Source organism: Betta splendens, chromosome 14, assembly GCF_900634795.4.
Source record: "Betta splendens chromosome 14, fBetSpl5.4, whole genome shotgun sequence".
Lineage (NCBI taxonomy): Eukaryota > Metazoa > Chordata > Actinopteri > Anabantiformes > Osphronemidae > Betta > Betta splendens.
Window position 1 is genome coordinate 16985223 of NC_040894.2, and position 27224 is coordinate 17012446.

Genomic DNA, 27224 nt, shown 5'->3' on the forward strand with positions numbered 1-27224 from the left:
ATGTGCAGAGATGTAAGGCTAATGTACTGCATACTGTGGTTATTACATTTTAGTCTTTGCTAATGTCGTATATTACGCTTACTTATTTAGCTTTCCAATAGAGGCCTCTTTAAAAATATTCTACTATAATTTGTTTCCATTTGACCCGCATTATTACCTAATTTTCAACGCATAAAAGTGTGTGTTACGTCTTTTTGACCTGTAGGTAACGATCGGTTCCCACTGTGGGTCCTAAAGCGCTGTAGTTACACAATGTTATATAGGCTCATGTGGGACAACTGTTGTTCAAATCTTCGATAGTGTAGTGGTTCACATGCATGATTTAATAGCTTTTTGTCTTAGGTACAAGTCTAAGTGGGAGCAGTCTTTTAATATTAATTACCGGAAAAACAGGGTTGGCCCACGAGACAATATCACACAACTATACTTTATATCACAATCCACCCGTAATATTTAGTACATGGATTGCTAAGACTATGAAATGCTGGTCGTCTGTGGCAGACAATAATAGTATTTTGTATTTATTTTATTGAAAGACAGAATCTGTCATAGTGGTAGTGAAAAAAAGAACCTAGGACTGAGTTTACTGTGGAACATGTGTGCAAATGGACATGCAGTTTCATTAATTATCTAAAATCTGAGAAAACGATGAGCTTCCTACAGTGTAATATATAAGGTTATGACCAAGCAAAAGTTACCAGGAGGTAACTATTAGTGGCTAACGTGGCTAGTGCTAACTCTGTATGTCAGCAGGCCTCAGATTTGCAGCCAGACCCGGTTTGGACTTTGCTTACATTTTTAGTTACAGTGTTAGTGATAGATAACATTTGTTAAAAGAAGTAAGACAAGCTACTAGGCAAAAACGATCAGGATTATAGGAAAAACTTAACTTAGGGTGAACTAATCAGTAGCCACTAGTTGGGCTGATCATGATGTAATTGATTATATATTTAATTTATGGTTTTTCTGGTCTTCATCCCTTTTAGCGTCAGGGAGTTTCCCAAAGCAGTGGTGCAGTTCCATGTGAGTATAATGCAACAGTGTTAATGGAGCAACTGAGGGAGAAAGAAGAGCGCATCCTGGCTCTAGAGGCTGACATGACCAAGTGGGAGCAGAAATATCTGGAGGAGAGTGTGATGAGGCAGTTTGCACTGGATGCTGCTGCCTCTGTTGCCACTCAGAGGTGTGTCCCTTTTCTTCTTTTCTTTCATTTTTTGCTAGATTAGCAAACAACAGGATCCCCCTGGATCACTGTTGATCTTGAGAAACAGCTAGGACCCAGCAGCACTAAAACTTTACATTTATTTAAACATGCATTACATTAGTGCAAATTACGTTTTTACTGGGTTAAAAGAAAACCATTTGAAAAAACAACAAGGCCGTGTGCATCCAGTAGAAACAATGGCTTGGTAAACTATCCGCCAATAAATACATAATTTTTACGTAACCCTACAAAAAACCTAACCCAAACCGTCTTACCACTCTGGACAACACTAAAAAAAGTAAGTCAACAAGTGCTTTGAACATCTTGTCATTGTCAAATTACCTGGAGCTGACTTGGCTGAAAAAAACATCACAAACATCCTGGAGTCAATAGAGAAAATATTGTAAAATGTATTTTTATTTTAATTTAATTTAATTTATTATTTCTTAATCATATAATGATGTTCTACTTTGTCCTTCTTATGGATGCTTATATAGTAGAAAAAGCTTAATTGCATTTTTTTGTATTAAACTGTGCACATTTGGCTCAGTTTTAGACTTTCTACAGTATCGCAACACGCAATGAAATAATTTAAGAGTCTTGCTTGCAAGCAAAGCCAATTAACCGAATGTCCAGTTAATCTTGCATTATTTATAGGTGATATCATTTACGTCTCAGTCACGCAGATTGGACTGCTCAGAGAAAGAGCAGTTACAAATGGTGAGCTCCACAATTGTTCTTCACACACACACGCAAAAAAAATCACTGCTCGTTGATGGTCACTTCCACACACAATCGTCTCACTCACGGTGAAACGCATCAAAAAAGAACAAAAGGAACACATTACAACCATAAATGAACAAGGTGCTAAATGAATTTCACCAAAGTTATACAATTTTTGAATCCTAACTTTAACTATAAGACTTTAAAAACAAAAAACGGTTGTTTTACCCATAAGCCTTAGCGGCTCAGGGCGGGACTAGGGGGACAAAGGAGTTCTTTTCATCTAGAGGAAACTCTTCAGCCAAGTCAGGCTGCAGCTGTTATGTCCACTAGCTTAATGGTTTAAGTCCTTCACTCTGGAGTTGGAGATCGGTGTTCAATACCTGCAATCTGATTATTGTGTGATATTTGCGTTTCCCAGATAAAGTGAGTTTTATCCTTAATGTATCGCTGTATTAGTAATCTATATCATTAATGAAGAACTTTTAGAACATTTTAGTTTTTGAAGTAGGATCTATACAGCCACTCTTAGCAAGAATTTAAGCAGATAGTTTGGCCCAGTGGCAAGAAAGCATGACCCATAATGATGGAATTCATAGTTCGAAACCTGGCTCAAGCAAGTATTTAAACTTTTTTCAGAAGAAACATTTACACCATTGTTGTCATGTGTAAAACACTATAGTTTTTAGTAAAATCAAACTGCTTTTGTTTTTTTTGTGCACTTTCAGCCCTGCAACTTCTTCTTTGCAGATCCGATGAGCTATACATTCAACTCATCGGCTAGTTTCAGTAATGTTTCAACTGATTGATTACAAATTGTTAATTAGTATATTTTACGGTATAATAGGCTTGTTTATGCGTTCACTTCTTAATATAGCTATATTGATTTCCTTCAAATTATTTGAGTTATAGATTTTAGCAATTCTCTGCACATGCGTCATCTAAGGCTCCAACTTTTCCAAATCTACAGCTAGAGTGTAGAGAGACGCTTTCTTACGCCAAAACTTTTCTCTTTAACTCGTCACTACAGCCACAGTTTTCACTATATCAACGTATTTTCTTCACTCGTTTGTAGTCATACTTCTCTTCTTACCAACAATGTGCATGGCTAAGCCATTAAAACTACACTTTAGTCTATATCTGCCTCAAAGCACAGAGAGTTCCAGAAATCCTTCCATTCACTCCAATGGAAAATACTCTCTGACGTCTGGGTAAAATCACAGAGGGACAGGCATTTTTAAATCGCGACCACAATTTTCAATCCTCAAGCATAAAACGCACACCAGGTGCTCATTAAAGTCTTGGGGTTTATAAAGTGAAGTTATTTTTGTGATAATCTTTATGGTTTTGGTGTAACGAGCCTGTTAAGCTGGGGTGGAAATCAGCCTCACGCCAGCTCTTTGTGCTGATCAGTGGAGGTTCCTGCCTGTTCTATGACAACGGCGCAGCTACAGCAGATAAGGGATTGAGCTCAGTAGCACGTTGACTTACAAGTCAAACTCCTTGTGCTCAGTGAACTGATGAGTTCATTACACTGTTGATTTCCCATAAAAGCAGTTGTAGACATTAAGCTTTTTTAACTACCTGGTCTTTCATATAGTTATGGTGCAGCATTCAACAAGCATTCAACAATATATGCAAATTTATAGCACAATGCATTGTGGGTGATGCACCATGACAGAACGTGGTGTTAATAGGAGTGACCGTTGCAATAAATAATGGACAATCTTTGGATTAGGCTCTACATGTTGACACAAGAGACAAATCTTTATGTTTAATTACAACATTTTCTTAATTAATTTAAATTGTTTTTTTAATCACAGAATGCTCTTCAGCTATTTTCTTTTCCATACAGTAGAATAATCATTTTTGCATTGTTTGCTTTTTTGTATTACAATACACACGTTTGGCTTAGGTTGACACTGTCTACACTACTGCACCATTAAGCAAGAAATTAAGTCCTTTACTTGTTTCTGAGTGAAATCATTCATTTTTCATGTGCTCAGTTTAGACTGTGCAGGCAAGGGGACACAAAACAATAGGTTGGTGAGCTCTCTTTGTAGAAAACAAGCCACATTTGTTTTTCACACACCCAAGAAATTACTGCTCGTTGATGGGCAGTAGAAGAGTATCTGTGATTAAAAAAAAAGTTTATATAATGTTTCAACTGATTAATTATAAATAGTTAATTAGATGTAATATAGCAATATTTCTGCTTTCAACTGGTTTGTTTCTCAGCTTTTCCATTAGTGTATTACGTGAGCTAGAGTGCGTGGGCGCGCTTTTTAAAGATAGAACTTCTGTCAGACACAGTTTTTACTCAGCTCTATGCATATTATTGATTACTTTATTACACTGTTTTATTCTTTAGTATTTAATCAGACACTTCCTCTGAATCTTTGAAAATAAAAGAACCAACCCAACTTTTAGCTTTAATAGGACTATTTATGCTTTTGAATGGACAATTGTGACTAGTTAATGAGAGTATTTTATATTTTAGCTATTAAGCACACACAGCTTCTCCACATCCTTTTGAAATAAAATCCCCAATCCTGCTCTTTCGGTAAAGATAGCAATATTTCTGCTGTGAACAGGTTTATTATGACTAGTTAATTAGACTAATATACTGTTTAACAAATACCTGCAAAGGCCTTTTCCATATTGTTTAAAAATAAAAGCACCAATCCAGATTTTTAGATTTAATAGCACTATTTGTGCTTTTGAATGGGTAATCATGACTGGTTAATGTGACTGTTTTCCAGTTTAGCTATTAAGCACACACAGCGTCTCCGCATGCTTTCAAAATAAAAGCCCCAATCCTGATTTTTAGCTAAAGATAGCAATATTTCTGCTTTCAACAGGTTTATTATGACTATTTAAACTAATATATTGCACACACAGCTTCTCCAAATCCTTTCAAAATAAAAGCCCCATTCCGGATCTTTAGCTAAAAATGGCAATATTTCTGCGTTTAGCTGGTGTATTGTGACTAGATGATAAGACAATTTTAAAGTTTAGAAATTACCTGCACAGGTGTCATCAATATCCTTTCAAAGTAAAAGTACCAATCCAAATTTTTAGCTTTAATAGCATAAATTCTGTTTTTGAATGATCAATTGTGAATCGGCAATGAGTCTGTAAGTAATTACTGGTTTATTATTACTAGTTAATGAAAGATTTAACAGTTACTCACACAAACGTCCTGTAAATCATTTCAAAATAAGAGTACTAAACTTTTAGTGCGACTAACTAAGCTCTAAACCTTTTTGATTTCTGCTTTTGACTGTTTTTTTTGTTATTTAGGACTATTTAATAAGTGCTTTTTCCAGTTTAGCAATTTAGGACACACACTTCCTTAAATTACTTTCAAAATAAAAGCACCAATCTAATTCTTTAGCCTAAATATTGCTTTTGTGCATTTGACTAGTTATTTATAACTAGTTAATAAAACTATTTTACTGTTCAGCAACTATCTGCACACACTTCCTTCAAAGTTTCAGCTTTTATCAATTTAAATTCAAATAGTGGTTCTAAAGCAAATTTAAGCCGTATTAAATATTTCCAAAACGTTTAGCTACTCATTCAGCTCTTGAAATCAAAACTATTTTAAAAACTATTTAATTACAATATTTAGCCATTTTGATACATTTGGCTATATTACAACAAATTAAGCAAACCTTACACACTTCCTTGATTTTCAGCAATTCGTTAATCTCACCAAATCTTTGTCATGTTTCCTCCATATGAAATTCAACTACTTCAGCTTCCTTTGCAAATATTCAGCACTGTTTAATCAATTCCTATTTCTCCTTAGATACATTGAACTATGCTTTACATGCTTGAGCTATTTTCATCTGTTTTAAATGTTTCAGCTGCTTTCAGCAACTCTTCAGGAATATTTTCAGCTTGGAAGCATTCACTGTGCATTTTCTTATGGAAATGCTTTATCTAGTCACAGTGAATGCTGCAAAGCATTCACTGTATTGTTTTTCTAAGCTTTATTATTATTATTATTATTATTATTTTTCTTCCCCCCGTTTTTCTGCATCTAACTAGTCCCGCATACTTTCAGCTACAGAAACGATTCCAATATCAAAATGTTCAGCTTTTTAGGGAGAAGTGTGCTATTACTTTTCTCATTCATATGTTTCATATTTTTCAAGTTATTAAGCTTTTTTTAACTTTTTTTTCCCATTGAAATGAATGGGAACAACTTTTCAAATTCTCTAGAGCTTTGTCTACTTTCAGCTTTAACTACTTCCGCATACTTTAAGCTACAGACACCATTTAAACTACAAAATAATCTTCAACTATTCAACTATTAATCTTCCAGAAATCGTTTAAATATCTTTAATAGTTTCTGATTTATAGCAGTTTAAATATTGGGTTGTTTTTGGTCAATTTTCATCTTTTCCATTAGTGTGTATTGCGTTATTTAGAGTGCGTGATGTCACAGCCAGAGTGCGAGGGGACGTTTTTTTAAGATAGAACTTCAGTCTTTAACTCGTCACTACGGACACAATTTTCACTCTATCAACGTAATTATTTCAGTAAATCGTAGTCATACTTGTCTTCTTTCTAATGATGTGTCTGGCTTTACTCTCAGACCTTTACTTTAGTTGCTATCAACCTCAAAGCGCAGAGAGATCCTGGATTTCTCCCATTAACTCTAATGATAATTTTCGGCAGACGTCTGGGGAGAAAAACAAGAGGAGAAGTATTTTGAAATTGCGACTGCGGCTACAAACATTTGTCCTCAAACATAAAATTCACACCATTTGCTCATTGAAGACTTGGGCCTCGTAAAATGAAATAATTTTTGTGATAACTATTATGGTTTAGCTGAAACAAGCCTGTTTATACAGGGTGAAACTCTGCTTTTACAGAGCAGAGTGAGCCTGATTTTCCCGCCTTTCGTCTCCATGGCGACGGCGCAGCTGCAGATTTCACTGACAGGTCAAACTCCTGATGCTCAGTGTAGACAGCAGTTCCATGCATATTACTGATTACTCAACTACACTATTGGATTGTGTAGTAATTAAGCGCACACTTCCTCTTAATCCTTTCAAAATAAAAGCATCAAGCCAAATAATTAGCTTTAATACCAACATTTCTGCTTTTATATGGGTAATTATGATTATTTAAAGATAGATTAACAGTTTAGTAATTACCCACACATGCTACCTCTATGTCATTTTAAAATAAAAGCACCAATGCAATTTATTAGCTTTAACTGCACTGATTTTGCCTTTGAATGGTTAATAATGATTATTTAAAGACTAATTGACAGTTATGCTATTACGCCCACACATTTCCTCTAAATCCTTTCAAAATAAAAGCACCAATTACAATTTATTACCTTTAATGGCAAGATTGATTAGAACATTTCTGGTTCTGAATACTTACCAATCGTTAATGAGACACTTTAGAGTTCAGCAAATAACCACTCACACTTATTAGGGTGATTTTATTCTGAAAGGGCTTAACCTAAATTTTTTCCTTTAATAGGGCAATTCTTGCTATTGAATGACATATTATGACTGTCTAATGACTATTTTATAGATTAGTAATTACTCACACACAACCTCTAAATCCTTTCAAAATAAAAGCACCAATCCAGATTTTTAGCTTTAATCGCACTATTTGTGCTTTTGAATGGGTAATCATGACTGGTTAGTGTGACTGTTTTACAGTTTAGCTATTAAGCACACCCAGCCCCTCTACATCCTTTCAAAATAAAAGCCCAAATCCTGATTTTTAGCTAAAGATAACAATAGTTCTGCTTTCAACAGGTGTATTATGACTAGTTATTTAGACTAATATACTGTTTAGCAAATACCTGCACAGGCCTTTTCCATATTCTTTCAAAATAAAAGCACCAATCCAAATTTTTACCTTTATTAGGACTATTTATACTTTTGAATGGGTAATCGTGAATGGTTATTGTGACTGTTTTACAGTTTAGCTATTAAGCACACACAGCTTCTCCACATCCTTTCAAAATAAAAGCCCAAATCCTGATTTTTAGCTAAAGATAGCAATATTTCTGCTTTCAACGGGTTTATCATGACTATTTATTTAGACTAAAATACTGCACACACAGTTTCTCCAAATTCTTTCAAAATAAAAGCCCCATTCCAGATCTTTAGCTAAAAAGGGCAATATTTCTGCGTTCAGCTGGTGTATTGTTACTAGATGATAAGACAATCTTAATGTTTAGTAATTGCCTGTTCAGGTGTCCTCAATATCCTTTCAAAATAAAAGTACCAATCCAAATTTTTGGCTTTAATAGCATAAACTCTGTTTTTGAATGGTTAATTGTGACAAGTAATGAGACTATTTTAAAGTTTAGCTATAAACACACACATCTCTAAATCGTTTTAAAATAAAAGCATTAAACCAATTTTTTTTTGCTTTAATAGAATAAATTCTGTTTTTGAATGGTCAATTCAAATTCAGCAATAAGTCTATACCAGTAATTACTGGTTTATTATTACTAGTTAATGAAACAATTTAACAATTACTCACACAAGCTTCCTGTAAGTCATTTCAAAATAAGAATACTAAACTTTTAGTGCAACTAACTAAGCTCTAAACCTTTTTAATTTCTGCTTTTGACTGCTTTTTTGTTATTTAGGACAACTTAATGAGCGCTTTTTCCAGTTTACCAAGTTAGGACACACACTTCCTCAAATTACTTTCAAAATAAAAGCACCAATCTAATTATTTAGCCTAAATATCGCTTTTGTGAATTTGACTAGTTAATTATAACCAGTTAATGAAACTATTTTACTGTTCAGCAATTATCTGCACACACTTCCTTCAAAGCTTCAACTTTTATCAATTCAAATCAAAATACTTGTTCTGAAGCAAATTTAAGCAAAACGTTTAGCTATATTTCAACAAGTTAATTAATTGATTTTCAGCAGTTTGTTAATTTCAGCAAATCTTTTTCGTGTTTCCTCCATATGAAATTGAACTACTTCAGCTTCTTCTGCAAATATTCAGCACTGTTTAATCAATTCCTATTTCTCCTTAGATACATTCAACTATGATTTAGATGATTGAGCTATTTCATCTGTTTTAAATGTTTCAGTTACTTTCAGCAACTCTTCAGGAATATTTTCAGCTTGGAAGCATTCACTGTGCATTTTCTTATGGAAATGCTTTTTCTAGTGTTAGCATTGATATTTCCTTTGTACGTCCCTTCTACAATCGTCGGCACCTAACTCCTCCTACATGCTTTGAGCTACAGAAACCGTTCAAATATCAAAATGTTCAGCTTTTCAAGGAGAAGTGTGCTATTAGTTTTCTTAGTCGTATCTTTTATACTTTTGGAAATATGAAGCTTTTTCGTCTCTCTTTAAAAACAAACTAGATTTTTACCATTGATGCTAGGATGTGTTATGCAGCCATGTAAACCCTTCGCAGTAGCTCTTTTGGCTCAGGGGTTAAGGTCCTTGACTCTAAAGCATACAGTCTCAGGTTCAAATCCTAGTTAGGCAACAGCAAGATATAAAGCCAAGTTGTTTACAGGAGTCTATGCATTCAACTTTTCTGCTATTTCAAACAATGTTTTCAATGTTTCAGCTACTTTCAGCAATCCTAAGCAAAACATTCAGTTTAGTAGTTTTTCAAATAGTATGCATAGTGCTGCTTACACATATATTAGTAGCTAATTTAATTTGACCAAAGTTATAAAAATGTTTGAATCCTAAGCTTAACTATAACACTTTAAACACAAAAAACGGTTGTTTTACCCATGAGCCTTTGCGGCTCAGGGCGGGACTAACTGCTGTGAGCCAGTACATTATGTTAAAATTGAAATTGCAATGATTGATGCATGATTTTGTTTCAAAATGTTCTCATTTGCTTTAGGTTTAGCGTTTTGGCACTATTGCAAATTTTTGTTTAAAATAATTAACATGATAAAATGACTAAGGATTTGTTTTCATTTGAAACTGTTCAGCCAAGTCATGCTGAAGCCATTTTGTCCGGTAGCACAGTGGATTAAGTCCTTGACTCTGCAGTGGGACATCTGGGTTCAATTCTTGTCTGAGGCATGTATATGCAATCACTTTATTGTATAAAGATGTCTATTTCCCAGATAACGTGAGTTATATCCATAATGTATCACTGTTAGTAATCTATATTATAAATAAAGTTTTTTTTAAAAAGTTCAGTTTTTAGAGTAGGATCTATACAGCCACTCTAATCAGTGATATGAGCAGTTAGTTGGGCCCAGTGGCAAGACAGCAGGACCCTAATCCAGGAATTCATGGTTAGAAACCCCGCTGGAGCAAGTCTTTAAGCTTCTTCAGAAAAAAGATTTACAACACTGTTGTCATGTGTAAAACACTTTTTAGTGAAATCAAACTGCTTTTAATTTTTTTGTTCACATTCAGCTCTGCAACTTCTTAGCAAATCTGATCAGCTATACATTCGACTCATCGGCTAGTTTCAGTAATATTTCAACTGATTAATTACAAAGAGGTAATTAGAATATTTTACAGTATAATTAGGCTTGTTTACGTGTTGACTTCTTAATATAACTATATTGATTTCTTTCAGATATATTGAGTTGTAAATTTTAGCAATTCCCTGCACATGCGTCATCAAATGCTTCAACTTTTCCAAATCTTAAATCCAGCTACTTCTTCTGCAGCTACTGTCAGCTGTTTTAAATGTTTCCACAGCATTCAACTATTCCTTCAGCTCTTGGACTCCATTTACCTATTTTGATACATTCAACTATATTTCATCAAGTTTAGCAATCCTTTACATACTTTCTTCATTTTAGCGTTTATTGAATTTCAACAGATCTCTTTGAACTATCCTTAATTTGAAATTCAACTGCTTCAGCTTCTTCTGAAAATATTCAGCTCTGTTTAAACAACACCCAGTTCTTTTCAGATACATTCATCTATACCAGGGGTGTCAAACTCAAACCAGTTCCTTGTTGGTTTTCCAACTCTCCCTTTTCTAGAGCCTGCAAATTACCTAGTCAATCAGCAGCCAACTGGCACAGCTGTTCAAGGGAATCAGATGGGAGAGGTGGAAAACCAGCAGGCACACCGGCCCTCGAGGACCGCAGTTTGACATCCCTGATCTATACTTTATGTGCTTATGCTACTTTCAAATATGTTTTAAATTTTTCAGCTATTTCCAGAAATTCTTCAGCTATACATTCAGCTTGGAAGCATTCACTGTGCATTTTCTTATGGAAATGCTTTATCTAGTGTTAGCATTGATATCTCCTTTTTACGTCCTTTCTACAATCGTCGGCACCTAACTCCTCCTACACGCTTTGAGCTACAGAAACCATTCGAATATCAAAATGTTCAGCTTTTTGAGGAGAAGTGTGCTATTAGTTTTCTTAGTCATATCTTGTATACTTTTGGAAATTTGAACTTTTTTCTTTTCACTATTGAAATAAACAGAAACCATTGATACTAGAATGTATATTGCAGCCACGTGAAGTAATGGCAGTAGCTCCTTTGGCTGAGTGGGTAAGGTGTTTGACTCTGACCTCTGCAGTTTCAGGTTAAAATCCCAATTGAGGCACCTGCAAGGATTTAGGAAGTTCTTCACGGTGTCATAAACCTCAAATGAAATGGTTGTGAAGAAATAAATAGTACGTCTTTGCCTTAAATTCTATCTTTTTTGTTTTCTTTTGTGCACATACAGCTCTTCTTGAAAAACTAATCGTTATATAGTTATCTATGAATTCACATTTTCAGTTGTTTCAAACTATGTTTTCAATGTTTCAGATACTTTCAGCAATCCTTTAAAAAAGCATTTAGTTTAGTAGTTTTTCAAATTGTACGTATACTGCTGCTTAGTCTTGCATTCTCAGCAGTTACTGTGGCTTAGTGGTTAAGTGTTTGACTCTGATGTTCTAGACGCTGGTTCAAGCCCAGACTAAGGCAGCAGTGAATTCGTATGTATTGCATGCAATTATTCACAATATATGCAAAACAGAGATTTACACATATACAGCTATGCATTCAATTCCTCACTTCCAGCTGTTTCAAGTCCTTAAGCTACTTTCAGCAATTCTTCAGGAATACATTCAGCATGGAAGCATTCACTGTGCATTTTCTTATGGAAATCCTTTATGTAGTGTTAGCATTGATATCTCCTTTTTATGTCCTTTCTACAATCATCGGCACCTAACTCCTCCTACATGCTTTGAGCTACAGAAACCGTTCAAATATCAAAAAGTTCAGCTTTTCAAGGAGAAGTGTGCTATTAGTTTTAGTTTTTTTACTTTTAGAAATATGAAGCTTTTTCTTTGCCCTATTAAAACCAACAGGAGTTTACCAATGACACTAGGATGTGTAATGCTGCCATGTGAATCAATGTTAGTAGCTGCTTTGGATTAGTGGATAAGGTCCTTAACTGTGACTCCGGCAGTCTCAGGTTCAATTCCTAATTGGGGCAACTGCGAGATATGAAACTAATTTTTTCACAACATCATAAAACTCTAATGAAAAGCTTGAGTAGTAATAAATAGTAGTTCTTTACCTTAAATTCAACCATTTTTGTTTCTTTTGTGCACATACAGCTCTTCTTCAAAAACTAATCGTTAGAGATATTTATCTATGCATTCACCTTTTCAGCTATTTCAAACTATGTTTTCAATGGTTCAGCTAATTTCATTAATCCTTCAGCAAAACATTCAGTTTAGTTTTTCAAATAGTATGTATAGTGCTGCTTAGACCTGCAATGTCAGCAGTTACTGTGGCTAAGTGGTTAAGTGTTTCATTCTTATGTTATAGACACTGGTCTTAGACACAAGTCTTGACTAAGGCAGCAGTGAAATCATATGTATAGGAGTAGAAATAAATATTAATTGCTTAAATTAAATATAGTTTTTTTGTACACAAACAGCTCTTTGCAAAAAACTAATCGTTAGATATGTATATCTATGCATTCAACTTTTCTGCTATTTCAAACTATGTTTTTAATGTTTCAGCTACTTTTAGCAATCCTTCAGCAAAACATTTAGCTTAGTAGTTTTTCAAATACTATATATAGAACTGCTTAGTTGTACAGTCAGCAGTTACTGTGGATCAGTGGTTAAGTGATTGACACTGACTTTGAACACTCTGGTTCACGTCCTGACTAAGGCACCAGTGAAATTATATATTTTGCATCAAATGATGAAGAATATATGTAAAACAGATTTTTAGAAATATGCAGCTGTGCATTAAATTCCTCAGGAGCCTCCAGCTGTTTCAGTGCTTCAGGGCAATCACAAGGTGTGAAACTAAGTTGTTGCATCATAAACCTTCAATGTAATAGTTTTAAAGCAGTAGAAGTAATTTGTAATACTTTACTTTAAGTTCAACCATTTTTGTTTCCTTTGTGCACATACAGCTTTTTTTTTAAAGTAAACGTTAGATATATTCATCTATGCATTAAAATTTTAAGCAATTTCAAACTATGTTTTCAATGTTTCAGCTAATTTTAGCAATCCTTCCGCACAGCTCTCACACTATTGATATCTTCACTCTTTATTAGTGGGAGAGCTGAACAGCTCTCACACTATTGATATCTTCGCTCTTTATTAGTGGGAGAGCTGAACAGCTCTCACACTATTGAGATCTTCGCTCTTTATTAGTGGGAGAGCTGAACAGCTCTCACACTATTGAGATCTTCGCTCTTTATTATTAGTGGGAGAGCTGAACAGCTCTCACACTATTGAGATCTTCGCTCTTTATTATTAGTGGGAGAGCTGAACAGCTCTCACACTATTGAGATCTTCGCTCTTTATTAGTGGGAGAGCTGAACAGCTCTCACACTATTGAGATCTTCGCTCTTTATTAGTGGGAGAGCTGAACAGCTCTCACACTATTGAGATCTTCGCTCTTTATTATTATTATTCTTATTATTTCGCCCCGTTTTTCGGTCGCTATCTACTTCTCAACGCTTCATCGCAGAATCATCGTTCAACGTTCTAAACGTGCGTCATCGTTAGACGATGCAGGCTATTACTTTTCACGTTTTCAGCTTTTCAACTTTTAACGTTATTCAACGTTTTCCGTCGTTTTTTTATAATGGTCGTCTATGGGAATCATCGTTCAACTTTCTGTCAACTTCCCTCTTTTCATCAGCGTCTATCATCGTCATACTTTGGCGTAGAAACGTCATTTCAACGTCAAAAGCGTCTATCATCTTTCAACGTTCTCCGTGTAAATCAGCGTCCTCGTATCTTTTATAGTTTTCGACTTGTGAGCGTTTAAATATCGTGTGGTTTTTGTTAAATTTTCAGCTTTTCCATTAGTGTGTATTGGGTCAGTTAGAGTGCGTGATGTCACAGCTACAGTGAGAAGGTGCGCTTTTTTAAGACAGAACTTCTGTCTCTAACTCGTCACTACAGCCACAATTTTTACTCTATCAACGTAATTACTTCACTAAATCGTAGTCATACTTGTCTTCTTTCTAATGATGTGTCTGGATATACCCTCAGACCTATACTTTAGTCGCTATCGACCTCAAAGTGCAGAGAGATCCTGAAATTCTCCCATTGACTCTAATGATAATTTTTGGCAGACGTCTGAGGAGAAAAACAGAGGAGACATATTTTGAAATTGCCACTGTGGCTACAAGCTTTTGTCCTTAAACATAAAATTCACACCATTTGCTCATTGAAGACTTGGGACTCGTAAAATGAAATAATTTTTGTGATAACTATCATGGTTTAGCTGGAACAAGCCTGTTTATACAGGGTGAAACTCTGCTTTTACAGAGCAGAGTGAGCCTGATTTTCCCGCCTTTCGTCTCCATGGCGACGGCGCAGCTGCAGATTTCACTGACAGGTCAAACTGCTGATGCTCAGTGTAGACAGCAGTTCCATGCTTATTACTGATTACTCAACTACACTATTGGATTGTGTAGTAATTAAGCACACACTTCCTCTAAATCCTTTCAAAATAAAAGCACCAAGCCAAATAATTAGCTTTAATAGCAATATTTCAACTTTTAGATGGGTAATTATGACTATTTAAAGATAGATTAACAGTTTAGTAATTACCCACACGTGCTTCCTCTACATCCTTTCAAAATAAAAGCACCAATGCCAATTATTAGCTTTAACTGCACTGTTTTTGCCTTTGAATGGGTAATTAAAGACTAATTGACAGTTACGCTATTACCCCCACACATTTCCTCTAAATCCTTTCAAAATAAAAGCACCAATTACAATTTATTACCTTTAATGGCAAGATTGATTAAAAAAATTTGTGGTTCTGAATACTTACCAATCGTTAATGGGACTACTTTAGAGTTCAGTAAATAGCCACTCAAACTTATTAGGGTGCTTTTATTCTGAAAGGGCTAAATCTAAATCTTTTGCTTTAATAGGGCTATTCTTGCTATTGAATGGTAAATTATGACTATCTAATGACTATTTTATAGTTTAGTAATCGCCCACACACAACCTCTAAATCCTTTCAAAATAAAAGCACCAATGTAATTTATTACCTAAATGGCAAGATTTTTGTTTCTGACTGGTAAATTTCTACTAGTTATTAAAATATTACACAGTTAGGTAATTATTTACAAATACTTTCTTCAAATCAAAAAGATAGTCAGCTTATTTATGATTGTCAACAATGCACATTGGTCAACCTTTTAATCTTTGACATCTTTTAACCTTGGTCAACTTTTGAATCATTGTCATCTCTTTAATATTGTCATAGTATGACCTTGGTCATCTTTTTAATCATCATCTTTTTAATCGCCATCTTTTGTCATCGTTTTAATCTTTGTCAACGTTTTCTCGTTTTCATCGTTTTCATCGTTTTCATCGTTTTGCCGTAGTCAACTTTTTGACGTCAGCAGCTTGATCAGCGTTTGTTATCGTTGCGGCAGCAGATCAGCTCTCCCACGTAATTTCTCGAGAAATTACTTTTTCTAGTTATTATTATTATTCTTATTATTTCGCCCCGTTTTTCGGTCGCTATCTACTTCTCAACGCTTCATCGTAGAATCATCGTTCAACGTTCTAAACGTGCGTCATCGTTAGACGATGCAGGCTATTACTTTTCACGTTTTCAGCTTTTAAACTTTTAACGTTATTCAACGTTTTTCGTCGTTTTTTTATAATGGTCGTCTATGGGAATCATCGTTCAACTTTCTGTCAACTTCACTCTTTTCATCAGCGTCTATCATCGTCATACTTTGGCATAGAAACGTCATTTCAACGTCAAAATCATCTATCATCTTTCATCGTTCTCCGTGTAAATCAGCGTCCTCGTATCTTTTATAGTTTTCAACTTGTGAGCGTTTAAATATCGTGTGGTTTTTGTTAAATTTTCAGCTTTTCCATTAGTGTGTATTGGCTCTGCTAGAGTGCGTGATGTCACAGCTACAGTGAGAAGGTGCGCTTTTTTAAGACAGAACTTCTGTCTCTAACTCGTCACTACAGCCACAATTTTTACTCTATCAACGTAATTACTTCACTAAATCGTAGTCATACTTGTCTTCTTTCTAATGATGTGTCTGGATATACCCTCAGACCTATACTTTAGTCGCTATCGACCTCAAAGTGCAGAGAGATCCTGAAATTCTCCCATTGACTCTAATGATAATTTTTGGCAGACGTCTGAGGAGAAAAACAGAGGAGACATATTTTGAAATTGCCACTGTGGCTACAAGCTTTTGTCCTTAAACATAAAATTCACACCATTTGCTCATTGAAGCCTTGGGACTCGTAAAATGAAATAATTTTTGTGATAACTATCATGGTTTAGCTGAAACAAGCCTGTTTATACAGGGTGAAACTCTGCTTTTTACAGAGCAGAGTGAGCCTGATTTTCCCGCCTTTCGTCTCCATGGCGACAGCGCAGCTGCAGATTTCACTGACAGGTCAAACTTCTGATGCTCAGTGTAGACAGCAGTTCCATGCTTGTTACTGATTACTCAACTACACTATTGGATTGTGTAGTAATTAAGCACACACTTCCTCTAAATCCTTTCAAAATAAAAGCACCAAGCCAAATAATTAGCTTTAATAGCAATATTTCTGCTTTTAGATGGGTAATTATGACTGTTTAAATATAGATTAACAGTTTAGTAATGACCCACACATGCTTCCTCTACATCCTTTCAAAATAAAAGCACCAATGCCAATTATTAGCTTTAACTGCACTGTTTTTGCCTTTGAATGGGTAATTATGATTATTTAAAGACTAGTTGACAGTTACGCTATTACCCCCACACATTTCCTCTAAATCCTTTCAAAATAAAAGCACCAATTACAATTTTTTACTTTTAATGGCAAGATTGATTAGAAAGTTTGTGGTTCTGAATACTAACCAATCGTTAATGAGACTACTTTAGAGTTCAGTAAATAGCCACTCAAACTTATTAGGGTGCTTTTATTCTGAAAGGGCTAAATCTAAATCTTTTGCTTTAATAGGGCTATTGTTGCTATTGAATGATAAATTATGACTATCTAATGACTATTTTATAATTTAGTAATCACTCACACACAACCTCTAAATCCTTTCAAAATAAAAGCACCAATGTAATTTATTATCTTAAATGGCAAGATTTTTGTTTCTGACTGGTAAATTTTTAATAGTTATTAAACTATTGCACAGTTAGGTAATTATTTACAAACACTTTCTTCAAATCAAAAAGATAGTGAGCTTATTTATGATTGTCAACAATGCACTCTGGTCAACTTTTAAATCTTTGACATCTTTTTACCTTGGTCAACTTTTGAGTCATTGTCATATTTTAATCTTGTCTTAGTATGACCTTGGTCATCTTTTTAATCATCATGTTTTTAATCGCCATCTTTTGTCATCGTTTTAATCTTTGTCATCGTTTCCTCGTTTTCATCGTTTTGCCGTAGTCAACTTTTGGATGTAGTCAACTTTTTGACGTCAGCAGCTTAATCAGCGTTTGTCATCGTTGCGGCAGCAGATCAGCTCTCCCACGTAATTTCTCGAGAAATTACTTTTTCTAGTTATTATTATTATTATTATTATTATTTCGCCCCGTTTTTCGGTCGCTATCTACTTCTCAACGCTTCATCGCAGAATCATCGTTCAACGTTCTAAACGTGCGTCATCGTTAGACGATGCAGGCTATTACTTTTCACGTTTTCAGCTTTTCAACTTTTAACGTTATTCATCATTTTCCGTCGTTTTTTTATAATGGTCGTCTATGGGAATCATCGTTCAACTTTTTGTCAACTTGCCTCTTTTCATCAGCGTCTATCATCGTCATACTTTGGCGTAGAAACGTCATTTTAACGTCAAAAGCGTCTATCATCTTTCAGCGTTCTCCGTGTAAATCAGCGTCCTCGTATCTTTTATAGTTTTTGACTTGTGAGCGTTTAAATATGGTGTGGTTTTTGTTAAATTTTCAGCTTTTCCATTAGTGTGTGTTGGGTCAGTTAGAGTGCGTGATGTCACAGCTACAGTGAGAAGGTGCGCCTTTTTAAGACAGAACTTCTGTCTCTAACTCGTCACTACAGCCACAATTTTTACTCTATCAACATAATTACTTCACTAAATCGTAGTCATACTTGTCTTCTTTCTAATGATGTGTCTGGAAATACCCTCAGACCTATACTTTAGTCGCTATCAACCTCAAAGCGCAGAGAGTTCCCGAAATTCTCCCATAGACACTAATGATAATTTTCGGCAGACGTCTGGGGAGAAAAACAGAGGAGACATATTTTGAAATTGCCACTGTGGCTACAAGCTTTTATCCTCAAACATAAAATTCACACCATTTGCTAATTGAAGCCTTGGGACTCGTAAAATGAAATAATTTTTGTGATAACTATCATGGTTTAGCTGGAACAAGCCTGTTTATACAGGGTGAAACTCTGCTTTTACAGAGCAGAGTGAGCCTGATTTTCCCGCCTTTCGTCTCCATGGCAACGGCGCAGCTGCAGATTTCACTGACAGGTCAAACTGCTGATGCTCAGTGTAGACAGCAGTTTCATGCTTATTACTGATTACTCAACTACACTATTGGATTGTGTAGTAATTAAGCACACACTTCCTATAAATCCTTTCAAAATAAAAGCACCAAGCCAAATAATTAGCTTTAATAGCAATATTTCAACTTTTAGATGGGTAATTATGGCTATTTAAAGATAGATTAACAGTTTAGTAATTACCCACACGTGCTTCCTCTACATCCTTTCAAAATAAAAGCACCAATGCCAATTATTAGCTTTAACTGCACTGTTTTTGCCTTTGAATGGGTAATTAAAGACTAATTGACAGTTACGCTATTACCCCCACACATTTCCTCTAAATCCTTTCAAAATAAAAGCACCAATTACAATTTATTACCTTTAATGGCAAGAATAATTAAAAAAAATTTGTGGTTCTGAATACTTACCAATCGTTAATGGGACTACTTTAGAGTTCAGTAAATAGCCACTCAAACTTATTAGGGTGCTTTTATTCTGAAAGGGCTAAATCTAAATCTTTTGCTTTAATAGGGCTATTCTTGCTATTGAATGATAAATTATGACTATCTAATGACTATTTTATAGTTTAGTAATCGCCCACACACAACCTCTAAATCCTTTCAAAATAAAAGCACCAATGTAATTTATTACCTTAAATGGCAAGATTTTTGTTTCTGACTGGTAAATTTCTACTAGTTATTAAAATATTACACAGTTAGGTAATTATTTACAAATACTTTCTTCAAATCAAAAAGATAGTCAGCTTATTTATGATTGTCAACAATGCACATTGGTCAACCTTTTAATCTTTGACATCTTTTAACCTTGGTCAACTTTTGAATCATTGTCATCTCTTTAATATTGTCATAGTATGACCTTGGTCATCTTTTTAATCATCATCTTTTTAATCGCCATCTTTTGTCATCGTTTTAATCTTTGTCAACGTTTTCTCGTTTTCATCGTTTTCATCGTTTTGCCGTAGTCAACTTTTTGACGTCAGCAGCTTAATCAGCGTTTGTCATCGTTGCGGCAGCAGATCAGCTCTCCCACGTAATTTCTCGAGAAATTACTTTTTCTAGTTATTATTCTTATTATTTCGCCCCGTTTTTCGGTCGCTATCTACTTCTCAACGCTTCAACGTAGAATCATCGTTCAACGTTCTAAACGTGCGTCATCGTTAGACGATGCAGGCTATTACTTTTCACGTTTTCAGCTTTTAAACTTTTAACGTTATTCAACGTTTTTCGTCGTTTTTTTATAATGGTCGTCTATGGGAATCATCGTTCAACTTTCTGTCAACTTCCCTCTTTTCATCAGCGTCTATCATCGTCATACTTTGGCGTAGAAACGTTATTTCAACGTCAAAAGCATCTATCATCTTTCATCGTTCTCCGTGTAAATCAGCGTCCTCGTATCTTTTATAGTTTTCAACTTGTGAGCGTTTAAATATCGTGTGGTTTTAGTTAAATTTTCAGCTTTTCCATTAGTGTGTATTGGCTCTGCTAGAGTGCGTGATGTCACAGCTACAGTGAGAAGGTGCGCTTTTTTAAGACAGAACTTCTGTCTCTAACTCGTCACTACAGCCACAATTTTTACTCTATCAACGTAATTACTTCTCTAAATCGTAGTCATACTTGTCTTCTTTCTAATGATGTGTCTGGATATACCCTCAGACCTATACTTTAGTCACTATCGACCTCAAAGTGCAGAGAGATCCTGAAATTCTCCCATTGACTCTAATGATAATTTTTGGCAGACGTCTGAGGAGAAAAACAGAGGAGACATATTTTGAAATTGCCACTGTGGCTACAAGCTTTTGTCCTTAAACATAAAATTCACACCATTTGCTCATTGAAGCCTTGGGACTCGTAAAATGAAATAATTTTTGTGATAACTATCATGGTTTAGCTGAAACAAGCCTGTTTATACAGGGTGAAACTCTGCTTTTACAGAGCAGAGTGAGCCTGATTTTCCCGCCTTTCGTCTCCATGGCGACGGCGCAGCTGCAGATTTCACTGACAGGTCAAACTCCTGATGCTCAGTGTAGACAGCAGTTCCATGCTTGTTACTGATCACTCAACTACACTATTGGATTGTGTAGTAATTAAGCACACACTTCCTCTAAATCCTTTCAAAATAAAAGCACCAAGCCAAATAATTGGCTTTAATAGCAATATTTCTGCTTTTAGATGGGTAATTATGACTGTTTAAATATAGATTAACAGTTTAGTAATGACCCACACATGCTTCCTCTACATCCTTTCAAAATAAAAGCACCAATGCCAATTATTAGCTTTAACTGCACTGTTTTTGCCTTTGAATGGGTAATTATGATTATTTAAAGATTAGTTGACAGTTACGCTATTACCCCCACACATTTCCTCTAAATCCTTTCAAAATAAATGCACCAATTACAATTTTTTACTTTTAATGGCAAGATTGATTAGAAAGTTTGTGGTTCTGAATACTTACCAATCGTTAATGAGACTACTTTAGAGTTCAGTAAATAGCCACTCAAACTTATTAGGGTGCTTTTATTCTGAAAGGGCTAAATCTAAATCTTTTGCTTTAATAGGGCTATTGTTGCTATTGAATGATAAATTATGACTATCTAATGACTATTTTATAATTTAGTAATCACTCACACACAACCTCTAAATCCTTTCAAAATAAAAGCACCAATGTAATTTATTATCTTAAATGGCAAGATTTTTGTTTCTGACTGGTAAATTTTTAATGGTTATTAAACTATTACACAGTTAGGCAATTATTTACAAATACTTTCTTCAAATCAAAAAGATAGTCATCTTATTTATGGTTGTTAACAATGCACCTTGGTCAACTTTTTAATCTTTGACATCTTTTAACCTTGGTCAACTTTTGAATCATTGTCATCTCTTTAATATTGTCATAGTATGACCTTGGTCATCTTTTTAATCATCATCTTTTTAATCGCCATCTTTTGTCATCGTTTTAATCTTTGTCAACGTTTTCTCGTTTTCATCGTTTTCATTGTTTTGCCGTAGTCAACTTTTTGACGTCAGCAGCTTAATCAGCGTTTGTCATCGTTGCGGCAGCAGATCAGCTCTCCCACGTAATTTCTTGAGAAATTACTTTTTCTAGTTTTTCTTATTATTATTATTTCGCCCCGTTTTTCGGTCGCTTTCATCGTCTCAACGCTTCGTCGTAGAATCGCCGTTCAACTTTCTAAACGTGTGTCGTCTTTAGGAGATGGGGGCTATTACTTTTCACGTTTTCAGCTTTTCAACTTTTAACGTTATTCAACGTTTTTCGTCGTTTTTTTTATAATGGTCGTCTATGGGAATCATCGTTCAACTTTTTGTCAACTTGCCTCTTTTCGTCAGCTTCTGTCATCGTCATACTTTGGCGTAGAAACGTCATTTCAACGTCAAAAGCGTCTATCATCTTTTAGCGTTCTCCGTGTAAATCAGTGTCCTCGTATCTTTTATAGTTTTTGACTTGTGAGGGTTTAAATATCGTGTGGTTTTTGTTAAATTTTCAGCTTTTCCATTAGTGTGTGTTGCGTCTGCTAGAGTGCGTGATGTCACAGCTACAGTGAGAAGGTGCGCTTTTTTAAGACAGAACTTCTGTCTCTAACTCGTCACTACAGCCACAATTTTTACTCTATCAACGTAATTACCTCACTAAATCATAGTCATACTTGTCTTCTTTCTAATGATGTGTCTGGCTTTACCCTCAGACCTATACTTTTGTCGCTATCAACCTCAAAGCGCAGAGAGATCCCGAAATTCTCCCATAGACTCTAATGATAATTTTCGGTAGACGTCTGGGGAGAAAAACAGAGGAGACATATTTTGAAATTGCCACTGTGGTTACAAGCTTTTGTCCTCAAACATAAAATTCACACCATTTGCTCAATGAAGCCTTGGGACTCATAAAATGAAATAATCTTTGTGATAACTATCATGGTTTAGCTGGAACAAGCCTGTTTATACAGGGTGAAACTCTGCTTTTACAGAGCAGAGTGAGCCTGATTTTCCCTCTTTTGTCTCCATGGCGACGGCGCAGCTGCAGATGTCAATGACAGGTCAAACTCCTGATGCTCAGTGTAGACAGCAGTTCCATGCTTATTACTGATTACTCAACTACACTATTGGATTGTGTAGTAATTAAGCACACATTTCCTCTAAATCCTTTCAAAATAAAAGCACCAAGCCAAATAATTAGCTTTAATAGCAATATTTCTGCTTTTAGATGGGTAATTATGACTATTTAAAGATAGATTAACAGTTTAGTAATTACCCATACATGCTTCCTGTACATCCTTTCAAAATAAAAGCACCAATGCCAATTATTAGCTTTAACTGCACTGTTTTTGCTTTTGAATGGGTAATTATGATTATTTAAGGACTAATTGACAGCTACGCTATTACCCCCACACATTTCCTCTAAATCCTTTCAAAATAAAAGCACCAATTACAATTTATTACCTTTAATGGCAAGATTGATTAGAAAATTTCTGGTTCTGAATACTTACCAATCGTTAATGAGACTACATTAGAGTTCAGTAAATAACCACTCACACTTATTAGGGTGCTTTTATTCTGAAAGGGCTTAATCTAAATCTTTTGCTTTAATAGGGCTATTCTTGCTATTGAATGATAAATTATGACTAATGACTATTTTATAGTTTAGTAATAACTTACACACAACCTCTAAATCCTTTCAAAATAAAAGCACCAATGTAATTTATTACCCTAAATGGCAAGATTTTTGTTTCTGACTGGTAAATTTTTAATAGTTATTAAACTATTACATAGTTAGGTAATTATTTACAAATACTTTCTTCAAATCAAAAAGCTAGTCAGCTTATTTATGATTGTCAACAATGCACCTTGGTCAACTTTTTAATGTTTGACATCTTTTCAGCTTGGTCAAATTTGGAATTTTTTAAATCGCCATCTTTTGTCATCGTTTTATTCTTTGTCAACGTTTTCTTGTTTTCATCGTTTTCATCGTTTTGCCGTAGTCAACTTTTGGACGTAGTCAACTTTTTGACGTCAGCAGCTTAATCAGCGTTTGGCATCGTTGCGGCAGCACATCAGCTCTCCCACGTAATTTCTCGAGAAATTACTTTTTCTAGTTAGTGGGAGAGCTGAACAGCTCTCACACTATTGATATCTTCGCTCTTTATTTTTCTTCTTATTATTATTATTTCGCCCCGTTTTTCGGTCGCTTTCATCGCCTCAACGCTTCGTCGTAGAATCGCAGTTCAACTTTCTGAACGTGTGTCGTCTTTAGGAGATGGGGGCTATTACTTTTCACGTTTTCAGCTTTTCAACTTTTAACGTTATTGAACTTTTTCCGTCGTTTTTTTTATAATGGTCGTCTATGGGAATCATCGTTCAACTTTTTGTCAACTTTCCTCTTTTCATCAGCGTCTATCATCGTCATACTTTGGCGTAGAAACGTCATTTCAACTTCAAAAGCGTCTATCATCTTTTAACGTTCTCCGTGTAAATCAGCGTCTTCGTATCTTCTATACTTTTCGACTTGTGAGCGTTTAAATATCGTGTGGTTTTTGTTAAATTTTCAGCTTTTCAATTAGTTTGTATTGCGTCTGCTAGAGTGCGTGATGTCACAGCTACAGTGAGAAGGTGCGCTTTTTTAAGACAGAGTTTCTGTCTTTAACTTGTCACTACAGCCACAATTTTTACTCTATCAACGTAATTACTTCACTAAATCGTAGTCATAATTTTCTTCTTTCTAATGATGTGTCTGGATATACCCTCAGACCTATACTTTAGTCGCTATCAACCTCAAAGCGCAGAGACATCCTGAAATTCTCCCATAGACTCTAATGATAATTTTCGGCACACGTCTGGGGAGAAAAACAGAGGAGACGTATTTTGAAATTGCCACTGTGGCTACAAGCTTTTGTTCTCAAACATAAAATTCACACCATTTGCTCATTGAAGCCTTGGGACTCGTAAAATGAAATAATTGTTGTGATAACTATCATGGTTTAGCTGGAACAAGCCTGTTTATACAGGGTGAAACTCTGCTTTTACAGAGCAGAGTGAGCCTGATTTTCCCGCCTTTCGTCTCCATGGCGACGGCGCAGCTGCAGATTTCACTGACAGGTCAAACTCCTGATGCTCAGTGTAGACAGCAGTTAAGAATAAGAATAAGAATAAGAAAACCTTTAATAGTCCCGCAGTGGGGAAATTACCTCTCACAACAGCAGTACAGATGAGCAAGAATACAGGTACAGAACAGTTTGTGTTGGCACAGTACAAAGCAGTACAGTACAGTTAGAGTGAGCATGAGGTCATTGCAGGGTTATTGCACAGTAATGGGTATAAGATTTGTACCGGTAACAATATACATGATTGTTCACAGATTTACACAAATATTGTGCAGAGCAGGTTGCTATATAACCACTGATGCAGTGGGAGAGTGACTGTGGTGGGATGTGGTCAACAGTTCTGATTGTACAGTCTGACAGCAGCAGGTAGGAAGGATCTACGATATCTCTCCTTCACACAGCGAGGGTGGATCAGTCTGCTACTGAAGCTGCTCTCCAGAGCAGACAGTGAGTCCTCCAGTGGGTGAGAGACCTGGTCCATGATGGATGTCAGTTTAGCCAGGACCCTTCTCTCACCCACCTCCTGCACCGTGTCCAGAGTGCAGCCCAGGACAGAGCTGGACTTTCTGATGATCCTGTCCAGTCTTTTCCTGTCCCTCACTGTGATGCTGCTGCCCCAGCAGACCACACCGTACAGGATGGCTGATGCCACCACAGAGTCATAGAAGGTCTTCAGGAGTGGCCCCCTCACTCCAAAAGACCGCAGTCTCCTCAGCAGGTAGAGTCTGCTCTGACCCTTCCTGTACAGTGCATCCGTGTTATGAGTCCAGTCCAGTTTATTGTTCAGATGCACTCCCAGGTACTTGTAAGAGTCCACTCTCTCAATGTCCCTTCCCTGGATGTGCATCGGTGGTATGACAGCAGGCTGCTGTCTGCGGAAATCCACCACCATCTCCTTCGTTTTCCCTGCATTGATCAGGAGGTGGTTCCGCTGGCACCAGTCCACAAAGTTCTGAGTGAGTCCTCTGTACTCTGCATCGTCATCATCGGTGATCAGTCCGTCGATCGCAGAGTCATCAGAGAACTTCTGCAAAACACAGCTGTCCGTGTTTTGTCTGAAGTCTGACGTGTAGAGGGTGAAAAGGAAGGGGGCCAGTACAGTCCCCTGTGGGGCCCCCACACTGCAGGTCAGAGTGTCAGACACACAGTCCCTGGCTCTCACAAACTGAGGCCTGTTTGTGAGATAGTCCATAATCCACTCTGTCAGATGAAGGTCCACACCAGCCTCCTCCAGTTTGTGTTTCAGAAGCACCGGCTGGATGGTGTTGAAGGCACTGGAGAAGTCAAAGAACATGATCCTCACAGTGCTGCCGGGCTTCTCTAGGTGGGAAAGAGCTCGATGTAGGAGGAAGATGACGGCGTCGTCTACTCCTATGCCGTGTCGGTAGGCGAACTGCAGCGGGTCCAGGTAGGTTCCCACCGCAGAGCGGAGGTTACCCAGGACCAGTCTCTTCACTGTCTTCATCAGGTGTGATGTCAGAGCCACTGGTCTGAAGCTGCTGGGGTCTTTGGCGTGCGGTGTCTTGGCCACTGGTACCACGCAGGAGGTCTTCCAGAGCTGTGGTACCACCCTCAGCTTGAGGCTCAGGTTGAAGACATGCTCCATAACTCCACACAGTTCGCCTGCACAGGACTTAAGGAGTCTGGAGCTGATGCCGTCTGGTCCAGCTGCTTTCATGGTCCTTGATCTTCCTGAGCTCACTTCTCACCTGGGTGCTGGAGAGGGATAGGGGTTGAGGGAGTGTCTCAGTGTGGTGTGAAGTGAGGGGTTGAGGAAGTGACTCAGTGTGGTGTGAAGTGAGGGGGTGTGGTTGGGATGAGTCACCAGTCGTCAGGGCTGAGGGTAGGGGGCTTTGTGTAAAGGTGTGAAGGGCTGTGGGGGCTGGTAATCCAGTGGTACTGTATGAGGTGACAAGAGGTTCGGAGGCAGCTGCTGGGAGGTGTGAGTGGGTGCTTGGTCAACCCTATGAAAGTGAGCAGTTCCATGCTTATTACTGATTACTCAACTACACTATTGGATTGTGTAGTAATTAAGCACACACTTCCTCTTAATCCTTTCAAAATAAAAGCACCAAGCCAAATAATTAGCTTTAATACCAACATTTCTGCTTTTATATGGGTAATTATGATTATTTAAAGATAGATTAACAGTTTAGTAATTACCCACACATGCTACCTCTATGTCATTTTAAAATAAAAGCACCAATGCAATTTATTAG

At 36.3% G+C, this 27224-nt stretch overlaps 1 protein-coding gene across 9 annotated transcripts in view; it reads left to right on the top strand.

Annotated features, from left to right (window-relative positions):
* The window catches only part of amot (angiomotin), a 162924-nt gene that overhangs the window by 88755 nt on the left and 46945 nt on the right, over positions 1-27224 (top strand). For all 9 annotated transcript variants that reach the window (XM_029172838.3, XM_029172837.3, XM_041073644.2 and 6 more), the window contains one exon: positions 987-1183. In XM_029172838.3, the coding sequence (XP_029028671.1) occupies positions 987-1183 (197 nt within the window). The remainder of the gene's footprint in view (positions 1-986; positions 1184-27224) is intronic.